Source organism: Naegleria gruberi, assembly GCF_000004985.1.
Source record: "Naegleria gruberi genomic scaffold NAEGRscaffold_49, whole genome shotgun sequence".
Lineage (NCBI taxonomy): Eukaryota > Heterolobosea > Eutetramitea > Acrasida > Naegleriidae > Naegleria > Naegleria gruberi.
The window spans coordinates 120649-142597 of NW_003163278.1; the positions used below are offsets into that span (position 1 = coordinate 120649).

A 21949-nucleotide genomic window follows, 5' to 3' on the forward strand; every position below is an offset into this window, starting at 1 on the left:
ATCCATACAAAACGGAAGACAATTAGAAAAATTTATTCATTCACTATTCTTTATTACAAGAAATGATGTTGATCAAGATGATGATCGATATGGTGATGATCAATATACTGTATTGGGAAGGCAATTGTTATCATTAAATTTTCGGAAGGAGAATGGTTGTAAGAATAACATTGGGAAAATTAGAATGAGCTTGGGTTGTCGGAAGGAAATTAATCGTCTGATTGATATTGATGAGTTTGGATACTTGATGGTATTGAATGAATATTTGGGAATTATTGAGGTTGATTCACAAATTGGATCGGAGAGTTCAGCTACATTGAGAGTAGAGGATGGTGAGGTGTTGGAGAAATTAGCAAATTCTATTGTGTTCGGAAGTGAGAAAGTGAGAGAATGTAGTAATGTTGAAAACAAAGTTCCATTGGGGCACTATGAGAAATTCATTAGAAACCATGCCATATGTTCTGTATTTGAATTTATTGGAACGAAGGAATTGATTGAATCATGCTCGAATGTTTGTAAAAGTTGGAATGAGATTATATTGGATGATAGAAATAATATAGAGCAGATTTTTGGAAATAGATTTAAGAACAATTCTCAAAAATTAGGACTTGATTTAGATTTTGAAGCAATTAGAGAAGGTTATATTAATATGAATTGGATGGAGATATACATGATGAGTGGGATGTTTCATTTAGAAATTAATCCAGAATATTCAAGTTGGCTCAGAACAGAAGATCAATTCCTTACTCTTTTGTTTTTGAATCCATTAATTTTCTTAGATTTACCTCCTAATCATTGTTTAATTGAACGATTCTGTAATTATAAGCGTGTTTTGATTTTATCAGAATCAAGACCTACCTTGGAATTAATTCAAAGATACAAGTCAAGGCGCTTCATTAACTCTTTACTTCATCATTCTAATTCCAAAACTGCTATTCAGAATATTTTACAAACTCCTGTTATTTTCCCTTTTCATGGTAAGGTATTCTCAATTGATTTTGAATCAGAAATACCTATCTATCTGGATTTTTTGAAAGACATTACTTCAACATTATCATCAATTATTGAAAAAACCCATTCAGTGAAAATTGCAACATTTCTAGATAAGATGGTGGAAAAGGCACACGAATATTTGCAACATTTTTCAACTATCAGCAATTATAGAGTGGGAAAGGATATTGTAATTGGTCTACATTTGATTTTCTTGGATAGATATTATATGGGAGACAATCTTCTATCATCTCCAAATCTCAATTTTGGAAAATTATTGAAGAACTTGAACAATAATCAAGTCCAATTGTTTGAATCTGATTCATTTTCTACTGATTTATTGTCTGATTTAGTTACATCTCTGCAAGACCAAACTAACCAACCCAATCAAACATGGCTTCCCTCTCCAAACTCACCATTCAAACATCAATTTAATGCTTTTGAATTCCTCCAAGAGCACACCTTTGAGCTGAGCTCAGTGTCTGAATCAATTTCTAAATTAAGCGAACAACATTTACAACTCCTACAAAAAGACGACATCTCCTTCCCTAACAAAAACTCAGACCTCATCCTCCACTATCATCTTCTCCATCCACAACACTACATTCATGATTGTTCCAGATTGCTGCCCAACAACTCGATCAAATTTCATGATTTTAACTTTCTTTACCATCACAACCCTCACTTTTTCTACAACCATCACAGTTGGACAGACAATACAAAGAAACACCATGAAAAATAAATTTATTCCACTCTCAATCTAATTTCTCAATCAACAACTTTCACATCCCAACGAATACTTTTTCTTTCAAATGCAATTTTCTTTAAAAAATCATAAAAAATTGCTAAAATGTTATCTTCGACGTCGGTTGAGAGTTCTACTGCTGATCGATCATCAGGAAATGGTAGTGCTACCCTCTCGTATGATGAACAAGATCCGTGGAAGGGATGGACTGTGCAAGATGTTCAACAAATGCGAGAACAACAATTGAGAGAATTTTGTAGAGAAGTGATGATAATGGCTTCATCAGAAATTCCTTCACAAGATTTGAGACGTGCTGTTTGGAAGGTAGGTTTTTAAAACAATGTCTTGGATTTTATAGTGGTGATCAATATTAATTTGTATTCCTTTGTTGATGCGGAATTACTTTTGATCATGAATTATATATTATTTAATAATATTATAATTCATTGTTATTATTATTGTTGTTGGATGTGGACGTTGTGAAAATAACAGAAATTACTTTATAGTAAAGTGGCTCCTTCAAGCTTGAAAGAGCAAGACTTTGAAAATGTTTCCTGGAGTGATGTTAGCAGAGAAGATTTAAAACAACATCTTTCATCAATAACCACAACACTCTCTGATGAAGTAGTAGAAAAGACGTACAAGATACTTTCTTTCCATCATCAATTTATGAAAGAAAAGTTTGATAAAGCAAATACTCCATCAAGTACTATTGCACCAAACATTATTGAACACATTCTCTCCTACAGACCAGATATGGGTCGATTTGTCTATCACTTTATTAATTGTGTTGATGATGGATCGGAAAAGATGAATCTATCAGAATTATTTCCAATGGTTTATATCATGTTAAATCAATACTTTAAACCACTTGATTCAAGGAAGAATATTGCTTCATTGACAACAGCAACCGATTCAAAGATTGGATATTTATTGGATTGTTTCGATCAAATGTTTAGACTTTTGGTTCAATATCATGATCCTGATTTACAACTTCATTTCGATAGACACAGATTGGAAGTTATTATAGATGAAATTATTCCTTGGTCCAAATCTTTATTATTTGATTTTATTGCTTCATCTATTACTGATGCTTCTGAATTGAAACAAACACTAACTTATTTGCTTGATATTTTGATTATTGAACGTGATCCTGTCATGTACACATTCTTGATTATTTCTATTCTAGTGAGAGATCGTAGTAATATTATGGCTCTTGACATTCCAGAAGAACTCAGATCATATTGTCAAGCTGGACTCTCATCAAAGGAAAAACAACAAATTATCAAGAGCAAAATGGATATTTTCTCACTCTACTTGGAAGCCAAGAATTTGGAAAAGGAAACACCAACCAGTGCTAGAAATCAATTACAATCTATTTATCAAGCTTCTTTTGAAGCTAAGTTTGACACAATGAAGCAACTCTTGCAAGAAAGTGTTATTCTTCCACTTCCAGCTACTGAAATTGCCGACTGCTTTACTAAGGACAAAACCAGACAACAACAAAGATCACAAAACTCCAAGGTCAAATATCTTGTCATTGATTGTAGAAGTGTAAAGAGCTTCCAATATGCAAGACTACCAACAGCCATTCATGTTGGAACACGTGTTGGTTATGATAATGACAAGATGAAGGCCATTCTCTCCAAGTTTGAAGATGCCAAAGGATCTCACTTTGTTATTTTTGGTACAGGAAGAAAGTTGCCAGAAGAGGAAAATTTATTACGAGTTATTGCTATGAAGTTTGTTACAGGTGGATTCCCTCATATTTCTATTGCTGTTGATGGATTCAAAGGGTGTATCAAATATATGACCTCTAATTTGATTGAATATGTCAAGGATGAAACTTTAGAAAACACTAAAACATCCTCAGCTGAGGAATGGACAAGTAAGGTTTCTGAAACTATTTTCTCATGGGGTAAGAAGGCAATTGGTGACATTGAAGAATATGTAAAGGAGAAGAAACTTGTGGAACAAGCTTTGACAAAACTCAATAGTAACAAGGAAAGTGCCCTTTCTACACTCAATTCTTTGAAGAATATGGAAAAAAAACTGGAAAAGACTTTGGAAAAGAGGATTAAACCAGTCTTTTCACTTGGTGACAATGATTCTGATGATGATATTTCCACCTCTCCAACAAGTGTTGAAAGTACAGAGGCCACCACTGTCAAATTGGATGATTTGTCCAAACTTGGAGACAATATCAAATTATTTACTCTCCAATTGAAGAAGAATAAGGAAACAAGATATCTCGCCATTGGAGACAATTTAATAATGTGTCTGAAACCTCATCCACAACTTTTCCAAAGTGGAATCATTCAATGGAAGAGAACATTGAGGCAAGTATGCAAGCTAACCTTTAAAAAGACAGATGCAACATCTCTTACTTTCACACTCAAAGGATTCCCAAATACTCTTTCCTATACTCCTCAACCTCAATCTACAACAGATAACTCACCACCTCCAAGCTTTACTGAACAATTCACCACTGACAAGGCAACGGAAATTATTAATTTGGTGCAAGGAAATATCAAGAAACTGAAAGAAAATAAATAATTTATTGTTGTGTGATTTTAGAATGTTGACAATAACTTAACACAACCACTTCCAGTCTCTGCTCGAAATTAGCCAAACAAAAAAAATGTCACAACTTACCAATGAAGAGATTTTTGATCCTCCAACTAAAAAGATTAAACTGTCTCGTTCGGAAGACAATATCATGCCAAATGTCATTATATTACTGGATCGATCACTTGGTGATTCATTGTTATGGGAAGTTTATCAGGAAACAATTGAAAGAGATTTGAATGAATTTGTTATATTGCAATTGATGAAAGATTATGGCAGTTTCTTCAACATTAAGATAATGAAAACCCTTCCTCATTTAGTGGCATTTGAAAAGATGTGCAGGGAGAGGAGTGTCATTTACGAACTGATAAGGGAAGGATTACTCTATGAATCAATTAATGGTAACTTCTTTAGGGCTTCTAGCTTTTTCCAGAAATATTACAATATTAAGCAATTGTTATTTTCTAAACATGCATTCGAAACTGAGGATCAGTACAAGAAGTTTATAATGAATGTCATTGATTATGATAGAGAGGGAATAATTTATGATATTGTTTCTGATTCAATAAGGGATGATTTAGAATTTGTGTTGAGAGCTACCTTAATATGTCCCAAAATACTGTACAAATATCCAGAAAGATTTCTCAATTTACAATTTGCATTGGAATATTCAATGAGAGAGCATCCAAGAACTGTCATGAAGACCTTCTTGAAAGATAATGAATCTCCAATCCTAGAATTGGAGGAATATCAAGCAGTTAACAAGTTCAAGGAAGAATCCAGTACATTTATGAGTGCAAGAAGATTCGTAGAGAATGGTTCTAATCTAAGATATTCATTTTACAATGATGATCCCCTTCCTAAACTTCCACATGACTTGAATCCATCTCGTTATATGACCAGGATAATTGATTTCGAAGTAATTGAGGAGCTATGTTATTATTTTAACATAGAAGTACCTGCAAAGCTGGGTCCAACAGATTATAGATATACCATACAAGGTATATTCAAAGCTGGATTAGATATAAAATGTCTGGCCTATCCGCAAGTGGTTAGAAATTTGGGTTTAATATTGGGATATTTGTACAAGTAATAAATTATGAAATTAACTTTTTGAGAACTGCTGCTTTTGTAAAGCCACCTGTCAAAATGCCAGTTGTGGTGCAGGCACTAGCTGCTTTGACGTATTCAGTTCCCTCCTTGACATATTCATTGGCCTGTTGAATGTTCTTTTCGATAATGTTGAGTCCTTGACCTTGTTCTCTAATGAGGAAATTCATTTGTTCGTACATTTCATGAAGTTCAGCGTAATCCTTTTCCACAGCTTCCAACTCTGCCTTTGTTTCAAGGGCAATCTTCTTTTCCATTTCAATAGTTTCTGCATCGGCAGTACTGAGAATGAATTGAATCTTTTGTTGTTGATCTTGCTCCTTCTTGTGTTGGAGTTCCATTTGCTTCTCTTCGTACTTTCTCACCAAGTGATCTGGATTGGTTGCACCCGAATCTCTAGCTCCAGCCATGATGGCTTGCATGAATTGCTTCTTTTTCATAACTTGTTCCTCCTTCTTTCTGGCATTTCTATCCACCTTACCTTCTTTTGCTGTGGCAACGGTAGGTGAAGGAATTTCAAGAGATTTCTCTTTAGATTTCTTGGAAGTTTGTTGAGTGGTAGAAGCTCCTGTTTGATATAATACATGGTCCATTAACTCGTCAAATTCCAACATTCTTTCACTTCTCTTCTTTTTGTGATGTCTTTCAATCTTTTGGCGTTTCTTTAAAAAGTTTTGGTATTGCTTGTCAATGTTCTCGAATTGTATTTTAAGTTTTGTTAGTTTCATAATGGTTAATTTACAGTTAGTGACCTGAGGTAATTTCTTGCTCAGTTTTGGAATAAACTTGTCCAGTAATTCCCTCTTCTTCTCAGCTTTTGAAATACATGATTGAATGGAATTTCTAATCTTTTCAGTGTCGTTTTCAAAGTGTTCCCACTTGCTCAAGAGAGCTTCCAGTTTGTTAACCTTCTCTCCAAACATTTGAATATCCATAGCCATAACATAGAGCAATTTGAATTGTTGTTTGGTTTTGGTAAATTCCTTCTCGCCTTCTATTTGAATAAGATTGGGTCCACTATTCGAAAACAAGTGATCCTCTCCCATGCTTGTCGTATTGGCTGATTGAAAATTCACATCATCAAAATTGAAACTCGATTCCAGAGTTGGTGTGCCGAGTGGATCAGCACCAAACCATCTGGATTTTCTCTTTTGAGCTGCATCATTGTCGAGAGGACATGCATGCTCTTCCTCTTCCTGTGGTGGTAAATCGAAATGTGGTTTGTGATCTGATTTCTTCTTTGGATGATGATCACCATTGCTTGCTGTCGTCAATGCAACAGCACCAGGTACAGGTGAAGAAGTATTACTCTTATCAGGTGATTCATTTCTCTCAGCACCACCTTTCTTCTTCTTCTTTCCAATACCCAATTTAGAAGCCTCCTTCTCTGTAGCTCCAAAATTCAAAGGTTTCACATCCACCTGAATACTTCCACAAATTCCATCAGTAAAAATCGAACTCCTTGTCAAGTCAGCAATTGAAGGAGCTTCCAAATCCAACTCCAACGAAGTAATATTTCCAAAATTAAATTGATTCAAATGATCAATCGTACAAAATCCAATCGTCTCTCCATTCCTCTCCTTATCATGAACATAAATTTGTATGATATCCCGATTCGGATTCTCCAAGCCTAACAAGAAGGTCTGATTAAAGGAGGGATTTAAATTATTTCTCTTAGCCTTGGTCCTCTGTTTATAAACTCCATTCACCTTGATCATCAGATAGGGAGAAACCTCCACTTGATTGGTCTGCTGGAGCGACGAGGCATCAATCGAGACTTTTTCTATGGTTAATTCGAGCTGGAAAAATTCGGCGGGAGAATTTCCGTTAGCATTGTTGGCGCCATTTTTTATTTGCGTTAGAAAATTCTGTTCACCCTCGCTGATGAGTCCGTGAAGGTGGTTGGTTCGACTCTTGAACATGGGATGATGTGATTTTTTAAAGATATTTGAAGTTTGGATAGATGATGATGGGTTGTGTGATAAATTGGTGTAGAGGTATTTTTTTTAAATTTTTTGTCATTTCTAAAAATAAAGTTTGACATTTAGATTTTTTTATATTAGAAACTGACACGGTAAAGATAATCGATTACCGTGTTTCAGTAATTATGAGTGTTGAAAATTATGAAGTCAATAAGAATGCACGAAGTTGTTGCACTTAGAAAACTATTCGAATAGTTCCAGTTTCCAATCATTTAATGTTTCGAATAAAAATATTGGTAAAAAACTTCATGTTGCAAGAATGGTTACGAAACAGCCACCGTGACATGACCAACCAAGAAACCTCGTATCACTTTAGGTTGGATTCCAAAAGAAACTTAATCGAAACCAAAAAGTCAGGTGGCTGAAATAAATGGACGATGTTCGTCAACATTCAAGCCAAAACTCCTTCCTACATTAACACTTTTCATTTAAAAAAAAATTAAAGCACAAACAATCGCCCACACTATACGAAACGCCTCTATTCGAAACAAGTGACACTCTACTAAATTCTTCAAGTAGAAGAATATATCTGCATCACTCCCTAGCGCTAGATCACCACTCTCTCGATCGCCTTCCCGCAATCCATTCTCCAACACTTGCTTTCGAATAACTTTAATGTACATAATATAACACAATAATCAAAAACAACAACAAATATATACAAAAAAACAACAATATATAATAACAATACATATAAAAATATAGAAAATGGCAACTAAAAAACAATCATCCTCCTCATCACCATTAAAAAATGTTTCGGCGCCAAAAGCATCCGTTAAAGATATTCTTCAATATTTTGATATGAAATTCGATTCCTTTATGGAATATCCACCAGCTAGACAGTGTTTCTTTACCTTTTTGGAATCGACACAAAATAGTGGTATGTTTTTTTTTTAAATTTTAATAATTATTAATATTTAACATTTAAAAATTTATTTAATTTACAAAAAATGTTAAAAAAATAATAGAAATAAGTTTATTTCTAGAACAAGTTGAATTCTTCAAATCCATCAATGAACTACCAAATAGTAGTCGACGTAATAGATCGTTTGATGTTGATGAATTTTCGGATCAATTTCTTGGAGCTGCTGGAGCTACATTATGCGAATCTGCTTTATTGAAAGCTTGTGAAATTGCTGATAATTTCATTCATGATCAAGCTCCAAATGAATTGAATTTGAAATCTGATACGAAAAAGAAAATTCTGGACAAGATTGAAAAGAATAGAACGTACTATGGATTGGAATCCAAAAATGAGTATAATTGGAGTGGGAACTCTGGGAAAGGGAAACATATTTCTATAGTCCCATTCTTGGATTCGACAATATTTGATGATTTGGAGAGTCATATTTTATTGTCGTTGAAATCGAATCAGTTTGCTCCATTTTTAGAGAGTGAGATTTTCAAAGAATTTATTGAAAATCAGAAAATTGAAACCTTGTTCATGTTGGCAACACCAAGAAAGGCAGCTTCACCTTCCTCTGCTATTCAGGCAACATCAGATAACATTGATTTTTTATTCATGTTAAATAATGCAAGTTCCACATCACGATCAAACTCTTCAACTTCTACAGATAGTAGAGATGGAAGTTTAGCAAAGAGTTTTGTAAACTCTGAAACATTATCTGTGGGAGAGGTGAAATATCTCAAATCTGCACTATTGGAATATGATCAGAATTTGAAGTGGACTCTTCTGACCTATTCGAAAGAGCAGGAAATTTATGTAATGATTGGTGATCACTCGTGTGAACAAAATTTTGGAAGAAAAGATTTAATGTTCTATAAGAGTGTAACACATTATCAATATTCAAGTGAGAAAGTGTTTAATGCCCTCATCAATTTTGAATTCAGAAAGAATTATACTAATGAGCCATTAGTAGAAGGGGATTTTGTAAAATATCATCCAAAACCAAGTAATCAATTGGGTATTTTGGATTCCGAGTTATTGGAAACTGCTGTTATTTCAGAATCCTATGAAATGAAATGGCCAATCAGGAATAGAGAATTTATTTTGAGTTGTGCAGCTACAAAAAGCTTCACACCAGAAAATCCAAAATTGGAAACTTTTTATCTATTCAAAAAATCAACTCAAAATGATGTGAATGAAACCATTCGATCAAAATTGAAAAATGTACGCGGTTGCTGCATATCAGCTCTCAAAGTTGAGCCAACTTCCCCAACCAGCTGTAAAGCCACCCAAGTTTTATTTCTGGACATGAAAGGACTCTTGACACAAAATTGGGGTCAGAAAATACTGACCTTTAAGGGTGGATCTAAAAAGAAGGGAAGTAAAACCACACTCCAATCCACTCCTCAACAACAATTAGCTCAGTGGATTGAGAAGGATTCTCGTCTCTCACTGAATTCACCACTATCTGATGCAATTTTGAGAACACTTGCTGAAAATCAAAATATTATTTAAATTGCTATGCACATTTTAAAGAAGAATCAATAAACCAGAAAGTTTATTTTCAAATATTAAAATTCATCTTGAAAGTTGTGGTGTGTTTGGGTTTTAAAAAGTTCAAATTGTTTGCGAATTAAAAAAGATATTAGACAGGAATCGCTTTTGGTCTTTGTTAGTAAGATTTTGGTTTGGATTGCGGTGTAATTCCTTGAATATATGTTGTGTATCTGCGTTCCTTTAGTCTGGAAGTTCTCTAAAATTATATTTTATTGTGGTTTATTTTTATAATAGTCCAACAAGTTCATCTGGTAAATAAAAAACAAATCTAATTCAGGAATAGGGTGATATAATACCAGAATTGCTTGCTTACTTTCCATTAAGATTTCAATTTATTCTTCATTATAGTGACGAAAAACTGTTAAACACGAAAACGTTCAAATCAATAAAAGATTGTCTCTCATTGTGGTAAAAACATTGAGCAATCCAAAATTAAGTGAATGGCTGTTGAATGGATGTGGAAGGAATATCTGAAATAGTTTACTCTTCTTCACTGCTAGCTTCAGAATCACAATCATGGTCAGTATTGTCGGTTCCTTCGTTTTCGATCATTGACTGGTCGACACAAGCTCTGCAGTGACCACAACCACCACAAATTGGAAGATATGGATTCCTCCTTCCTCTTCCACCATAACTTTCATAGGTATCAACATAGGAACCACTGGCAGCAAGGTCTGAAAGCTCTGAAGTTTGGTTGGCTTGATCTTCAAGCAATCGTTGTTCCAGTTGGAAAAGCTTCTCCAAGAATTGATTAAAATTGTCTGGGAATGAATGGGAAACTGATTCCATAAACTTGTGAATTGCTCTCACACAGGTAAAGAATTTTCTCTCAAACAAATTAAAAGGGTCATCGTTCGCGCTGGTCATTGTCGATATTTCATTAGAGGAGAGCAGATACATATTCTTTTCTCCAGTCTTGATACATTTAAAAAAGTTTTCCACATCACAATATGGAACTAGCTCATTTCCCTGTTGAAAGAGAATGAGTAGTTTACCTGGAAAGCAAGATAATTTGTTGTAGACATCAAAGTGGTGAGTGATGCAATTCTTAACTTCCTTTAAATTGTAATACCTTTCATCTCCAACCTTACAAACTATTGTTGTTTTAGGGCGAGCATTCTGTTGTTTGGTACTCATAATCTTCTTATTCTTTGGATATGGCATTCGATAATATTTTTCCACTCCAAAGTTGTATTTGGTAAACTCGAATCTAATGGTTTCATCCTCAGGTCTTACAATACCTTGTTCAGCTCCCTGAGAAGAAATATACGATAGGACATTCTCAGGTAAATTTCCTAAAACTACCTTGAGAACATCAAAACAAGGTGATTCCAAGCAAAGTCCACTCACTGTTGGAAAATTTGAAACAAAATGGATAGCACAAGTACTTCCCAGAAATCCCTTTCCATACACTACCACTTGAGACATTGGTATTTTGAGTCGTGTCGTGAATAAATGATGAACCAACTTGTAGTCAGTCTCTAGAAATCTATGCAAGGAAGTTCTTTCATCCTCACCTTTGGCGCACGTGCTATATCCAAAACCTCTATATTCGAAAATAAATATCTGCAAACCCATCGAAATAATAAAATCTTTGAACTTCCTTAGTGAAGGTTGGAAGAAATACTCAAAAGCTTCCTCACATCCGTCATGGAATAATAGTAAGGTCTTTTTGGAGGTTGTAGAACTGGAATCATCTTGTTTTGTGGAGGTACTTGGCTGCTCGTTTTGGCCAACCATCTCAAAATAACATGAAAGAGTAGCTCCATCCTCACAAACAATATCCACTGTTGGCACATTTGGAACTGAATTTGATTGAGTCTCGGTTTTTCGTCTACGCCATTTGAATTCCTTTACAAACTTTTCATCGAAAAGAAATGGGTTTTGCTCCTCCTTCTTTGGAGAGGAAGTTCCAACTGTGGAAACAGCAGGGCTTTCTTCTATCAGTTGAGGTAGGACATATGGATTTGTCAAAAATTCCCTTGGCCCAAGAACTTCATAATTAAAAGCCTTACAGAAAATTGGTTGTTCCAATATTTTACAATATCGTTTGAAAACTTGATTCTTAAAAACTTGTAAATCATTGAATAAAAGATCATTTTCAAAAGGAGCTTGTTCTTTTTGTTGTCCTTTTTTCGTAGAGTTACTAGAGGTAGGATGTTGATCGCCAGAAGTTGATAGACTTGTCATGAACGTCATCTTTTTCAAGTAAGTTTTGTTTCTTGTTTTTACAGTAGTTTCCACATTTTTAATTCCAGTTTCTTGTCGTTTCTTCTTTGGTTTCTTCTTTTCATCCTCAACATTAGCAAACAAATCCATTGAAACTTTTCCTGACAAGAGAGCAGATGGTGTTAATGTCTGCATTGGAGTATTTTTAAAGACAGTATTTTGAGTGAGAACCTTTTCCTTTTCATTATTATTATCAGTGAATGCGTTAATATCTACAGGTTTCACTGAATTTTTCTTTTTTTGAGCTAATTTCCTCGAAATGATATTATCCATAGAAGGTTCCTCTTCCTGTCTCGACTTTGGGAATATATCCATTATTGCTCTTGTATTATTTCCATTATTATTATTATGAATTTGTTGCTGCTGCTGATGATTATGATTAATATTTGAGGCTCCAACAGCAAGATTATTCAAATTTCCTCCACTCGTATTATTCGAAGAAAGATCCACTGATGGAGTAGATTCCACACTCTTCACCGATAACCCATCAAGATCCAACTCTTGATGATTTATACAATTTGTTCCAGCTGGAACATTACCACCATTCATATTGCCACTACCTCCATTACTTCTCGAACCTGATACACCATGTTGATTATTTTTTTCAGAAAGTTGTAAATGATTTTGGCGGGAAAGATTTGGCGTCAAGTTTGATAAAAGTCTCTTAAAAAAAGAAGCAGCACCACCCTGTGTAGGAGAATGAATCGTAGTATTTGCTGTTGTATTGATGTTGTTCATGGTGTTGGTGAAGGTTGGTGAAGGAAGTGGTGAGGATGATACTAATAATGGTTGGTGTTGTTGGTTTTGATCGTGCGATGATGAAACATGTTGTTCATCATCACCGCTAGCAATGAAATGATTGTTGGTTGATGAAAATTCGATATTTTGTGATTGTGATGGTGGAACATGTTGGTGATGATTGTTGTGACTTGGTGATAAATCATTGTTTAGAAAGGGTTTAGGATTGTGTTTAATTGGAGAGGTAGATGCATCATTTGGTTGTTGCATATTTTCTAATGTATTCGAATAATTGTTTAAATTATTGGAATGTGCAATAGTATCGGTTGGACTATTATTTGGATTGTTATTATGCTGTTCCGAAGAAATCATGTTGTATGTTTGGGTGGACAGCAATTGTTGGCAGAGTCGCTTATCATGGATTTTTTTTGATTTATGACAGAAAAAGCATTTAACGTTGGGCATCTAAATGTCAAAAAACAAGTTAATAACACAAGATTAATAACAAAGTTTCTAAATATTGAACTTGGCTTTAGAACTTGATTCCTTCTCTTATTGAGGATGGAATTGGAAAATTGTAAAAGAAGCACTGTGAAAACAGTAAAACCCATTTTGATGAACTATGCAAAAAAAAATGCTCAAACACTTTGGTTTTCAGTCACTGATTATGATTTGGCTGTTTTTGAGTGCAATTCAATCAGCCAACACGCTGAGAATCCAAAAAGGTGAAAAAAGAGAGATGAATTATTCTACAAACGCTACAACCATCGGAACAAATTTCAAGGGTTGTACCAATTTTTCTGCATTTTTTACTGATCCCCAAGTATTTCTAGAACAAGTGGTTAGAAACGCTCCAATGGGACCAATGAAATGCAAAAATATTGAAATGTGGAAGAGATTCAAAGTACCCGATCCATATCAAGGAGCCATGTTTTTTGCTTATGAACAATATACATTTGGCGTGACAGAATCGTTTGATCTTTGTGAAAGCATTCAAATTTGGGAAGAAAAATTACAAACTACTTGTATTGAACTTTTATTCAATTCTTTAGAAAATGATTTATCCTCGAAAATTCAATTTATTACTCAAAACCAAACAACTGTTTATGATTGGATTAATTATTGTAATTATTGTAGAAAGGACATTCAATTTTCAAAACAAAATTATTGGAATATTCGAGATGACAATGTGAGAGAAATAATTGAATACTTCCCTAACCAAATAAGTTTTTGCGGATTTGGAGAAGCTGGTATTCCATTTGTTGTAGGAATGAATCAAATCAAATTACAAGAAACTGGTTATTCATTTATTTGTTTTTGCCCCTACCAAAACTATTATGGTTTTAAATGTTTTGGTAATTCCAGAAATTTGACATATGCTATAATTCTTGAGTCTCTATTTACAAGTATATTTGCAATATCGTTTCTTATAACCTGTTTAACAATACTCTTACCAAGAGCGAAGACATCATTCATTCAAAAACAATATTACAATATTTTAGTACCAATGCTACTGTGCCTCTCGCAGATTTGTGGAGTTTTGACTCAGATTGCCTCACTTTTTGGGACAGATCTTGCTGTGTCAATTTGTAGTAATTTAACTGTAATATTCTTGGGTATCGCCTTAGTGTCTTGGGAAATGCACTGGATTAGATTGATTTATTTTGTAATGCAGAAAAAGAGACTTTTTTCATTCATTTCCTATCTGGTTCCTCTAATTTTATTTATTTCAACAATTTTGGCAATGTTGACCTGTATTTTCTCTGTTGGGTCGGTTGGAGTAGAGTATTCTTTGCGTATGGCAGATAATCTATCCTATCTATTATTGACTTTGGGATGTTTGATTACCGTAGTATTTACTGTTTGCTCGATAGTTATTTATGTTCTTCTGAAAAAAGTGTCAGAAGTGAGCTTGATTAATTCACCTGTAAGTTTTCACTTGTTATAACGATATTTAACGATCATAGTTCCTTAAATTCTCTATAATTGCATCCATTGCATTATTCTTGGACTCGATTGGAATCATAAGTATCTCTGTGACTCAATCCTATATCACATCAGTAGGTGTGACATTTACTGTTGTTCATGCTGCATTTCTGGGTACTATTTCATTGGGATTGACATTTGTTGAGTTCGACAAAAAGGAATTCTTCGAGTTGTATTCATGTTTGAAACCTGTCAGCAACAATACAGACCCAAAAACTGAACCCTTACTTTCTTCGAGTGATTATTCTTCGATAGAGGATTCAAATACAAGCGTGCAAAACAGTATTAATAGTAATAAATAAAGTAAGTTGTTGCGAATATTATGAACTCGTTTTTATATGTTTCTAAATTGTGAAACAAGCAGATAAGCTTATTCTCCTTCATTGAAGGCATTTAGTTTTGCTGAAAAGACCTTGTGATCCAAATTTTCGATACCATCTTCTTGGTTTTCCTCTTGTTGACCAATATTACAAATTTCTTTAAGGAGAGCATCGTCCTTATTCAAACTGTAGAACAATCCACGGTCGAACTTTTGGTTTTCAGTGATGAGTCTGGTGGCCAATTTATCAATGGCAACAGTAGCCAAAACAGTTTGAATGAAGGCATCAATAAGGTTATCAACACCAAGTCCGAGTTTTGAAAAGTCCTTTCTGTCACAAATTATTAATCTCTTTTGATCAGTTGACCACTGTCCATTCACCTTATAAGACAAATTGGTACCCAAAATATCCCATGAATTCTTACCCTCAATATCATCGGTAAGTGGTGACTTTGCCCTACGAGCATAGAGAGCTATTGGAGAAAATCCTCCTCTTGTGAAGTCATAATGGATCATCATTCTCAAATCAGCAACATAAATTTGACGTTTGCTGTCTGGAACAGTACCAACGTGGTAAAGAGCTCCGTGTTGTGTTAGAGAAGACCATTTGCTATTACCAATCAGAGATTGAACAATATATTGATCATAGTGACTTTGTTGTTCCATAAATTCGTCCAATTCCTTTTGACTTGTAATTGTAAAGACTCCTTGTCCCTGTTATATATTGAAATAATGTGAAATTTAGAATATCATTCCATTGAGTTTCAACTTACAGCATTAGAGTAAGGATTCTTAACAACTGCAAATCCACCAAAACTTTCAACCCAGATAGGGACAATCTTCTTCTCCACATCTCTGATTGTTCTTGGTGTGTTGAGCTTGATTCCGTGTCCGTTGTATTGACTGTTAAGGAAATCATAAGCCTTGGCAGCTATTCATTGTTAATATTTGAACTCAAATGTGAAAAAAACTTACCAAGTAGTTTGTTTCTACCACCTGCCAAACAGCAAACAACTGGATTCAAAATTAAGGTACGAACCTTAGAGATTGGCATTCTATCCCAAGGTGATTGTGTAACATATCTGAAACATCCTCTAATATTAATCCAATTATTTTCTTCGTCACGAATTTGCATTACTTGACCATTTTCAACAAATCTGACTGGTGGATCTGGATCTTTGGCATGATATTCAACAAGGTATACATTTTCTCCAAATATGTCACTCAAGACACCAGCATATCCCGAAGTTTCCATCTTGTTTTTATCATAGACTACTGCAAGTTTACCATTTGGTACTCTATTTTCTCCCAATGATTTTTCGTGTTCTTCAAGCATTGGTTTGAAAGTCTTTTCAATAAGGGTTCTATAACCACCATGATGATCATGGAAAGGCATTGATTTTTGACCGGAAGGGCAAGAGTTTGTTTCGATCAAAACCATTTTTCTAACACCTTGTGAGTTGGTCACATTGAAAAGATCAGCTCCGGACCAAGTAAAGAATTGTGGCTTGTAATTTAACAATTCGATAAGTTGCTTCTCATCAACTTGAGGATTCAAGTGAACATATCTCTTCAAAATACGAGAATTTCCTATTTTCAATTAATTAAATATTTTACAATCGTGTTGTGATGATCATCACAAATAGGAACACAATGATCAATAAATGTGGAATTTGAATAATAATACAAACCTAAAGACATAAAATCACTAACAATTTCACTAAGTTGAGCATTGATTGTCTTTGGATAAAAGTGACTATCATGTTCGAAGGAATCTTTGGTGACTACAACAACTGTATTCTCACTGGAAAAGGCCTTTGATGGTGCTTCTCCTTCTCCTGCAACTGTGGTTGTTACAATATTAGCAGATGGCATTCTTTTTTGTTGTTGAAATAAAGTACAGCTTTTGGTGGTGGGTTGAGTTTGATTTGATAGGGAACGAATGTGACGACTTTTTGAAATATAGACTATCTTATCAAGCAAGGCTTATCTATTTGATCAGGTAACAAAATATTCGAAAATACAAAATTGATTACTACTCCTACAGTGTTTGTAAATTGAACTGAATCGAAGGCTTTTCTTCTCTGAATCAAGAGTATGGGCGGGGTAGTGAAAGAGGTTTCAAGGCTTTTTTTGCTGAATTGATGATAATGTTATTTGGCCTCAAAATAGACAAGAACAATTTTACCAAAGAGGTCACCACCAAAGTTTTTCAACAATTGATGTCTTCTTTGAGAGTAGTGCTATTGTAACAATGTATGATGATGATTTGATTTGCTTTGTTTTTGGTTCACTCAATGTAGAACACTCTTATGAGAGATATCAAGTAGGTACCTTAAATAAATTCATTTCTCTAGAGCTCTTATTGAAATGGTGTAGTTTCAAAAATTGCGTAATAAGTGAATGTGTGGATAATTGGAAGAAGTATTTCTAAACTTGTACTGTTGTGTGGGAAGTTATCTGGGTAATGATATTTCAAGTGAATTATTGAATCGAATAAGAAGTATTTCGCAGCTTTGATTGTAAATTGGATAACAGAATTGAGATTCGTAATGAGAAACTTTACAAAAATATTAATTCCAATTCCTGTTGATCAAAAATCATTTTTTAATAGAACGTTCTAATAGTTACAGATTTGCGAGAACGAACGCAAATTGAAAATAATTAAGAAGGGAATGAAATACAATACAGATCGAAAAGGTCACACTTAAAGTATTACTAAAATAAGTTAACTAAATTATCCACAACACTTTCCTTTTGGTTCTGATGTTGTTGGCTTTTCCAAAAGATTTGTTGTTGCAGTAGGAGCATTTCCTACCTTTACACCATTCATTTCATTGGTGACATCGATAATACCCTTTTCAATCTTTTCATTTATAATTCTGGCAGTATAGTTGAAAGCTTCCTCCACATTTTCATCATTCTTGGCACTTGTTTCCAAGAAAATCAAGTCATGTTGTTGAGCAAACTTTTTGCCTTCCTCGTAAGAGACGGCACGTCTCGAATCCAAATCACACTTATTTCCTACCAACATAATAGTCATTGTAGAGTTAGAGTGTCTTCTAGCATCTTCAAGCCATGTTGTCAAGTGATGGAATGTTTCACGCCTTGTGATATCGTAAACAAGGAGAGCTCCAGCAGCGCCTCTATAATATGAACGAGTAATACTTCTGAAAGACTCTTGTCCAGCCTATTGTTGTTGTTATTTGTTATGTTATTATTTTAGTGTATGATTTAGAATTATATTTGTTATTATTGTTCGGAGAAATAATAAAACATTAAACAAATATACATGGAAATAATTTTGTTGTTGTCGAAGATGGTGAATATCTATTACAGAGTATTTAAAATTACTTACAGTATCCCATATTTGCAATTTGACTTGTTTTCCATCAATATTTATCATTCTTGCTCCAAATTCAACTCCAATGGTTAAATCGTGAACAGGTTGGAAACGTTTATCGGTGAATTGAAGTAACAGGCATGACTTTCCAACACCTAATCATCATCAAATTGAACAGATCACAACGGATCATCAAAGTTATTATTATTATTATTGCAAGTAAAGTATCAACAATAATACATTTGATATAATAACAACCATCATCAAAATTATAATCATCAATGTAAATTCCAATCAAGTAGATGTAAAAATCGACAATCAGTAAAATTGTTTCAGCCTTCAGCATTCGCTACGACAACTACGAACATACCTGTATCTCCAATGATAATGTATTTGAATAGGTAGGAGTATGACATTTTTTTAATGGTCTTGATTCTAATTTGTTGCCTTCTGAGAAGAAGCTAATACAATTGGAAAATATTCTCTTCCTATTGGTTTTGATGACGAGTTAGTTGATTTGATTGGACGGATCCGGTTCTGCCTGAGAATAAGAAACACAATATAACTTTGAACAATAGATTTAATAATATATCAAGAGGATTGTTTTCTTCTTCTTCGTATTGGTGTCAATTTGAGACGTTGAGTAAAACAACAACGGACAAAGATCTCAGCTAACAAGGAAAAAAATCTAATCTCCTTTTGTGTGGTTCGGATTTTGTGCCTCTTGAGAGTACTGGAGAAGAAGTTTTTATACAGAGAATAAAACATTGATGTGATAAGGAGGATTCGAATAAGTAAGGTAGTGAGTATTGAGATGGTGAAGCATGATGGAGGAAGTAAAGTTGACTTCCTTAGTAAGGACTAGAATTGGGTTGAATTGGTTCTGGTTTGATTTCTTGATTAGAAACTTACCTATAGAAAGGTTTCAACAAATATAATGATTTTACTTTGTCAATTAAAAGTACATCAATTTCATGACCTAATTGGTGGAATCATTTACAACATTTCGATGAATGAGTTGGCTTAACCTCCATTGTGTTGAACTGATTCCCCATTAATACATTCCATCAAAATATCCTACAAACGCATATGTAGTGAAGTTTCAGAGTTCAATTATTTGAAGTTATTTCTTTTTCTTTTTACCTCCTTGATCTTTAAGCTTTCTCTTCTTATTGTTTTTACAGTTTGCGGAAGTACAATTAGTACAAGCATTATTATATTTGAAACATGGACATCTACTGTTGGCACATTTGACGGTCTTGTTGCATGAGCAACAAGGTGAAAGAGGTGAGCTTTCCTCTTGTTCAGAAAGATTAACATCTGATTGAATTATTGGTTGATGGTCAAGATTTAGTTCTTTCTTGTCAATGGTTACTAAGGAATTGTTGTTGTCTTTTGGAAAAAACAAATCTGAAAAGTTGTTTGGAATAAAGGAATCAATATTTGCGCCAAGCATGTGCAAACACTCAAGTGCTGTTGGTCTTTCTTTTCTATTTGAATTAACCATTTTTTGAAGCATTTCGAATAGATCAGGATGAATTTCATTACAACGGTCTTTAATATTATTAAGATTCATAATGGAATCCATTGAACATCTTCCAACAATTATCTCAATAAAAACTTGTCCAAGCGAATAGATATCCGTTTTTGGATGGATACATCCGTCTCCACCATCTAATTTTTCAGGTGGATTGTATTGTTGTGTCCCTGCTTTGGATTTAATAATTGCACTTCGAGAAGTATCAAAGGAGAGGAATGTACAATCTCCATTCTCTTTCACAAAAAAACGAGCCATTTCAAAATCAATAAAGTTGTAAGTTTTCCTTCCTTGATAATCAAATAAAACAATATTGCTTGGTTTGATATCATTATGAATAATATGTTGTGAATGAACTCTATGCAATTCGAACAATAATTGTTTGAAAGTGTCCAGTTTGTTTTCCATCACTTGATTGATATTCAAAACATTTCCATATAATGAAACTTCCATTATACAATCCTTAATGGTATCAGTACTTCTCTTCTTTAAAATTGGGTCCAAATATACGGTAGGTAAAAAAATAGATGTTTGGAAGCGAGGGGAATAGAAAAAGTTCTGTAATTTTGATGTGGGTTGTCTGAATACTTTAACAATCACTGGATATTGATTGTGTTCTAATTTCCCCATAAATATTTGTTTTTTCATATCTGAAAAACTCTTTTGCTCCTTGTCAATGAAAACAGAAGCTTGTAAGTTTGGTAGTTCATTTGATTCCAGAGTAAATATTAGTGTTTCTCCCTCCTTAACTTCATAGCTAGATGACTTTGTCTCGCTGGTAAGCCCACGTTCAGTTATGTCAGATGCAGATTTCAAATTTGTAATTATTTCACTTTCGTTGAAAGAAGAGGCTTGTAGAATAAATGAGATTAACAAATCATGCTTTTCATGTTCTTGAGCAGTGTTTGGAAAAAGAGGATAGACACCATTGCTGACCAGTTCATAGTGTATATTTTGGTCTACTATTTTGGCATGCATTCCAATAATTTGTACATGGTTTTCATCAAGAAGCAATCCATATGAATACAATTTTTCCAATTCTGGATCCTTTTTTTTTGAGGATATAAATTGCATTAAGGAGCTATGGGCATATCTGAGAATTGCTACCACTTTTATAAAATTGTCATGAATGGCATTTGATACTATCTTGTCTTCGTGTACAAACTTCATCCTAACGAAATCTTGTCCCAAATATGGATTGTCTGTTTGCAACACTGAAACATTGTCTAGTATTTCACTTTTTTGCAACAGCTGAAATATCTTTTCGTGAAATGGTGACTCATCAACGTTAATGCAATTGGAAATTGCCAAGTTTCTTATTTATGTAAAGTATTAACAAAATGTAGATAACTTACGCATTCTTCTTAAATTTGAAGAGTGTTGGCAACAACAGCAACTTGCTAAACCTTATTTGTGACAAATGAAACTCTGATACCTCTCCAGTAGGATAAATGTTTGGTGTAACGAAATGACTGAAGAGTACAGAGAATGAATTCGAATCTGTTTCTAAAATTTTAAACTTCTCCTTCAAACTATTAAACGCCTTGATTGTATTGGTGAAGGCATTTTCTGTTAATTCATTAATAGACAAACATTCATTTCTAAAGTTTGTAATAGTCTGCCTATTATTCATGGCTAGTTGTAAAGTTTCGTCTTTTGTACCAGAAAATGATACATTCAAGTGGTTAATTGCATTGAGCTTCTTTTTGCTCAAATGATTTTTCATCAGTTCGGTTGGGATTTTTTCCATGTTGGGTTGATTGTTTTTCGACCCTTCCTCTTGTTGAATCATTTCCGATATTTCCAAAAATTCTTCATCAAATGATTTTGTCATTGCCAAGAAAGAGTAAGACCAAACTGCCCATATATTTTTTTTAAGTGTTTTAAGCGTACAAGAAGGTTGCCAATGTGATGATGAGGTTGAATATTGTTTAATGT

The 21949-nt window shown here is 33.9% G+C and overlaps 8 protein-coding genes across 8 annotated transcripts; 3 read left to right on the forward strand and 5 right to left on the reverse strand.

Annotated features, from left to right (window-relative positions):
• Nucleotides 1-184: 184 nt before the first annotated feature.
• NAEGRDRAFT_81032 (uncharacterized protein) lies at nt 185-5325 on the forward strand (the record flags this gene model as incomplete). Its single annotated transcript, XM_002672977.1, has 5 exons — nt 185-1468; nt 1865-2059; nt 2228-4252; nt 4401-5222; nt 5260-5325. 5 exons carry the CDS (start codon nt 185-187, stop codon nt 5323-5325), a joined length of 4392 nt encoding a protein of 1463 aa, XP_002673023.1.
• A 27-nt stretch (nt 5326-5352) lies between these two features.
• On the reverse strand, nt 5353-7335 carry NAEGRDRAFT_59068 (C2 domain-containing protein; the record flags this gene model as incomplete). Its single annotated transcript, XM_002673062.1, has 1 exon — nt 5353-7335. The coding sequence occupies one exon, from the start codon at nt 7333-7335 to the stop codon at nt 5401-5403; it is 1935 nt and encodes a 644-aa protein (XP_002673108.1). The 3' UTR covers nt 5353-5400.
• A 511-nt stretch (nt 7336-7846) lies between these two features.
• NAEGRDRAFT_81034 (RGS domain-containing protein) lies at nt 7847-9868 on the forward strand. The gene is made up of 2 exons (XM_002672978.1): nt 7847-8275; nt 8364-9868. The coding sequence occupies exons 1-2, from the start codon at nt 8104-8106 to the stop codon at nt 9815-9817; spliced, it is 1626 nt and encodes a 541-aa protein (XP_002673024.1). The 5' UTR covers nt 7847-8103; the 3' UTR covers nt 9818-9868.
• A 471-nt stretch (nt 9869-10339) lies between these two features.
• NAEGRDRAFT_51825 (uncharacterized protein) lies at nt 10340-13198 on the reverse strand (the record flags this gene model as incomplete). The annotated part of the gene is made up of 1 exon (XM_002673063.1): nt 10340-13198. The coding sequence occupies one exon, from the start codon at nt 13196-13198 to the stop codon at nt 10340-10342; it is 2859 nt and encodes a 952-aa protein (XP_002673109.1).
• A 262-nt stretch (nt 13199-13460) lies between these two features.
• NAEGRDRAFT_71816 (uncharacterized protein) lies at nt 13461-14774 on the forward strand (the record flags this gene model as incomplete). Its single annotated transcript, XM_002672979.1, has 1 exon — nt 13461-14774. The coding sequence occupies one exon, from the start codon at nt 13461-13463 to the stop codon at nt 14772-14774; it is 1314 nt and encodes a 437-aa protein (XP_002673025.1).
• Nucleotides 14775-15131: 357 nt separating this feature from the next.
• Nucleotides 15132-17227, reverse strand: NAEGRDRAFT_81035 (uncharacterized protein). Its single transcript, XM_002673064.1, has 5 exons — nt 17171-17227; nt 16823-17121; nt 16107-16721; nt 15905-16062; nt 15132-15845 (listed from the first exon to the last, which is right to left on the reverse strand). Exons 2-5 carry the CDS (start codon nt 17004-17006, stop codon nt 15183-15185), a joined length of 1620 nt encoding a protein of 539 aa, XP_002673110.1. The 5' UTR covers nt 17007-17121; nt 17171-17227; the 3' UTR covers nt 15132-15182.
• Nucleotides 17228-17868: 641 nt separating this feature from the next.
• On the reverse strand, nt 17869-18890 carry NAEGRDRAFT_44714 (rab family small GTPase; the record flags this gene model as incomplete). The annotated part of the gene is made up of 3 exons (XM_002673065.1): nt 17869-18321; nt 18490-18629; nt 18845-18890. 3 exons carry the CDS (start codon nt 18888-18890, stop codon nt 17869-17871), a joined length of 639 nt encoding a protein of 212 aa, XP_002673111.1.
• A 707-nt stretch (nt 18891-19597) lies between these two features.
• Nucleotides 19598-20989, reverse strand: NAEGRDRAFT_71819 (uncharacterized protein; the record flags this gene model as incomplete). Its single annotated transcript, XM_002673066.1, has 1 exon — nt 19598-20989. The coding sequence occupies one exon, from the start codon at nt 20987-20989 to the stop codon at nt 19598-19600; it is 1392 nt and encodes a 463-aa protein (XP_002673112.1).
• Between the last annotated feature and the right edge of the window lie 960 nt (nt 20990-21949).

Coding starts and splice junctions, on each gene's coding strand:
- NAEGRDRAFT_81034 (XM_002672978.1), top strand. CDS start 8,104: ATGGCAACTAAAAAACAATCATCCTCCTCATCACCATTAAAAAATGTT. Junction 8,276..8,363: donor GGAATCGACACAAAATAGTG/GTATGTTTTTTT, acceptor AAAAAATAATAG/AAATAAGTTTATTTCTAGAA.
- NAEGRDRAFT_81035 (XM_002673064.1), bottom strand. CDS start 17,006: ATGCCATCTGCTAATATTGTAACAACCACAGTTGCAGGAGAAGGAGAA. Junction 16,722..16,822: donor TAGTGATTTTATGTCTTTAG/GTTTGTATTATT, acceptor AATTGAAAATAG/GAAATTCTCGTATTTTGAAG. Junction 16,063..16,106: donor TGGTAGAAACAAACTACTTG/GTAAGTTTTTTT, acceptor AACAATGAATAG/CTGCCAAGGCTTATGATTTC.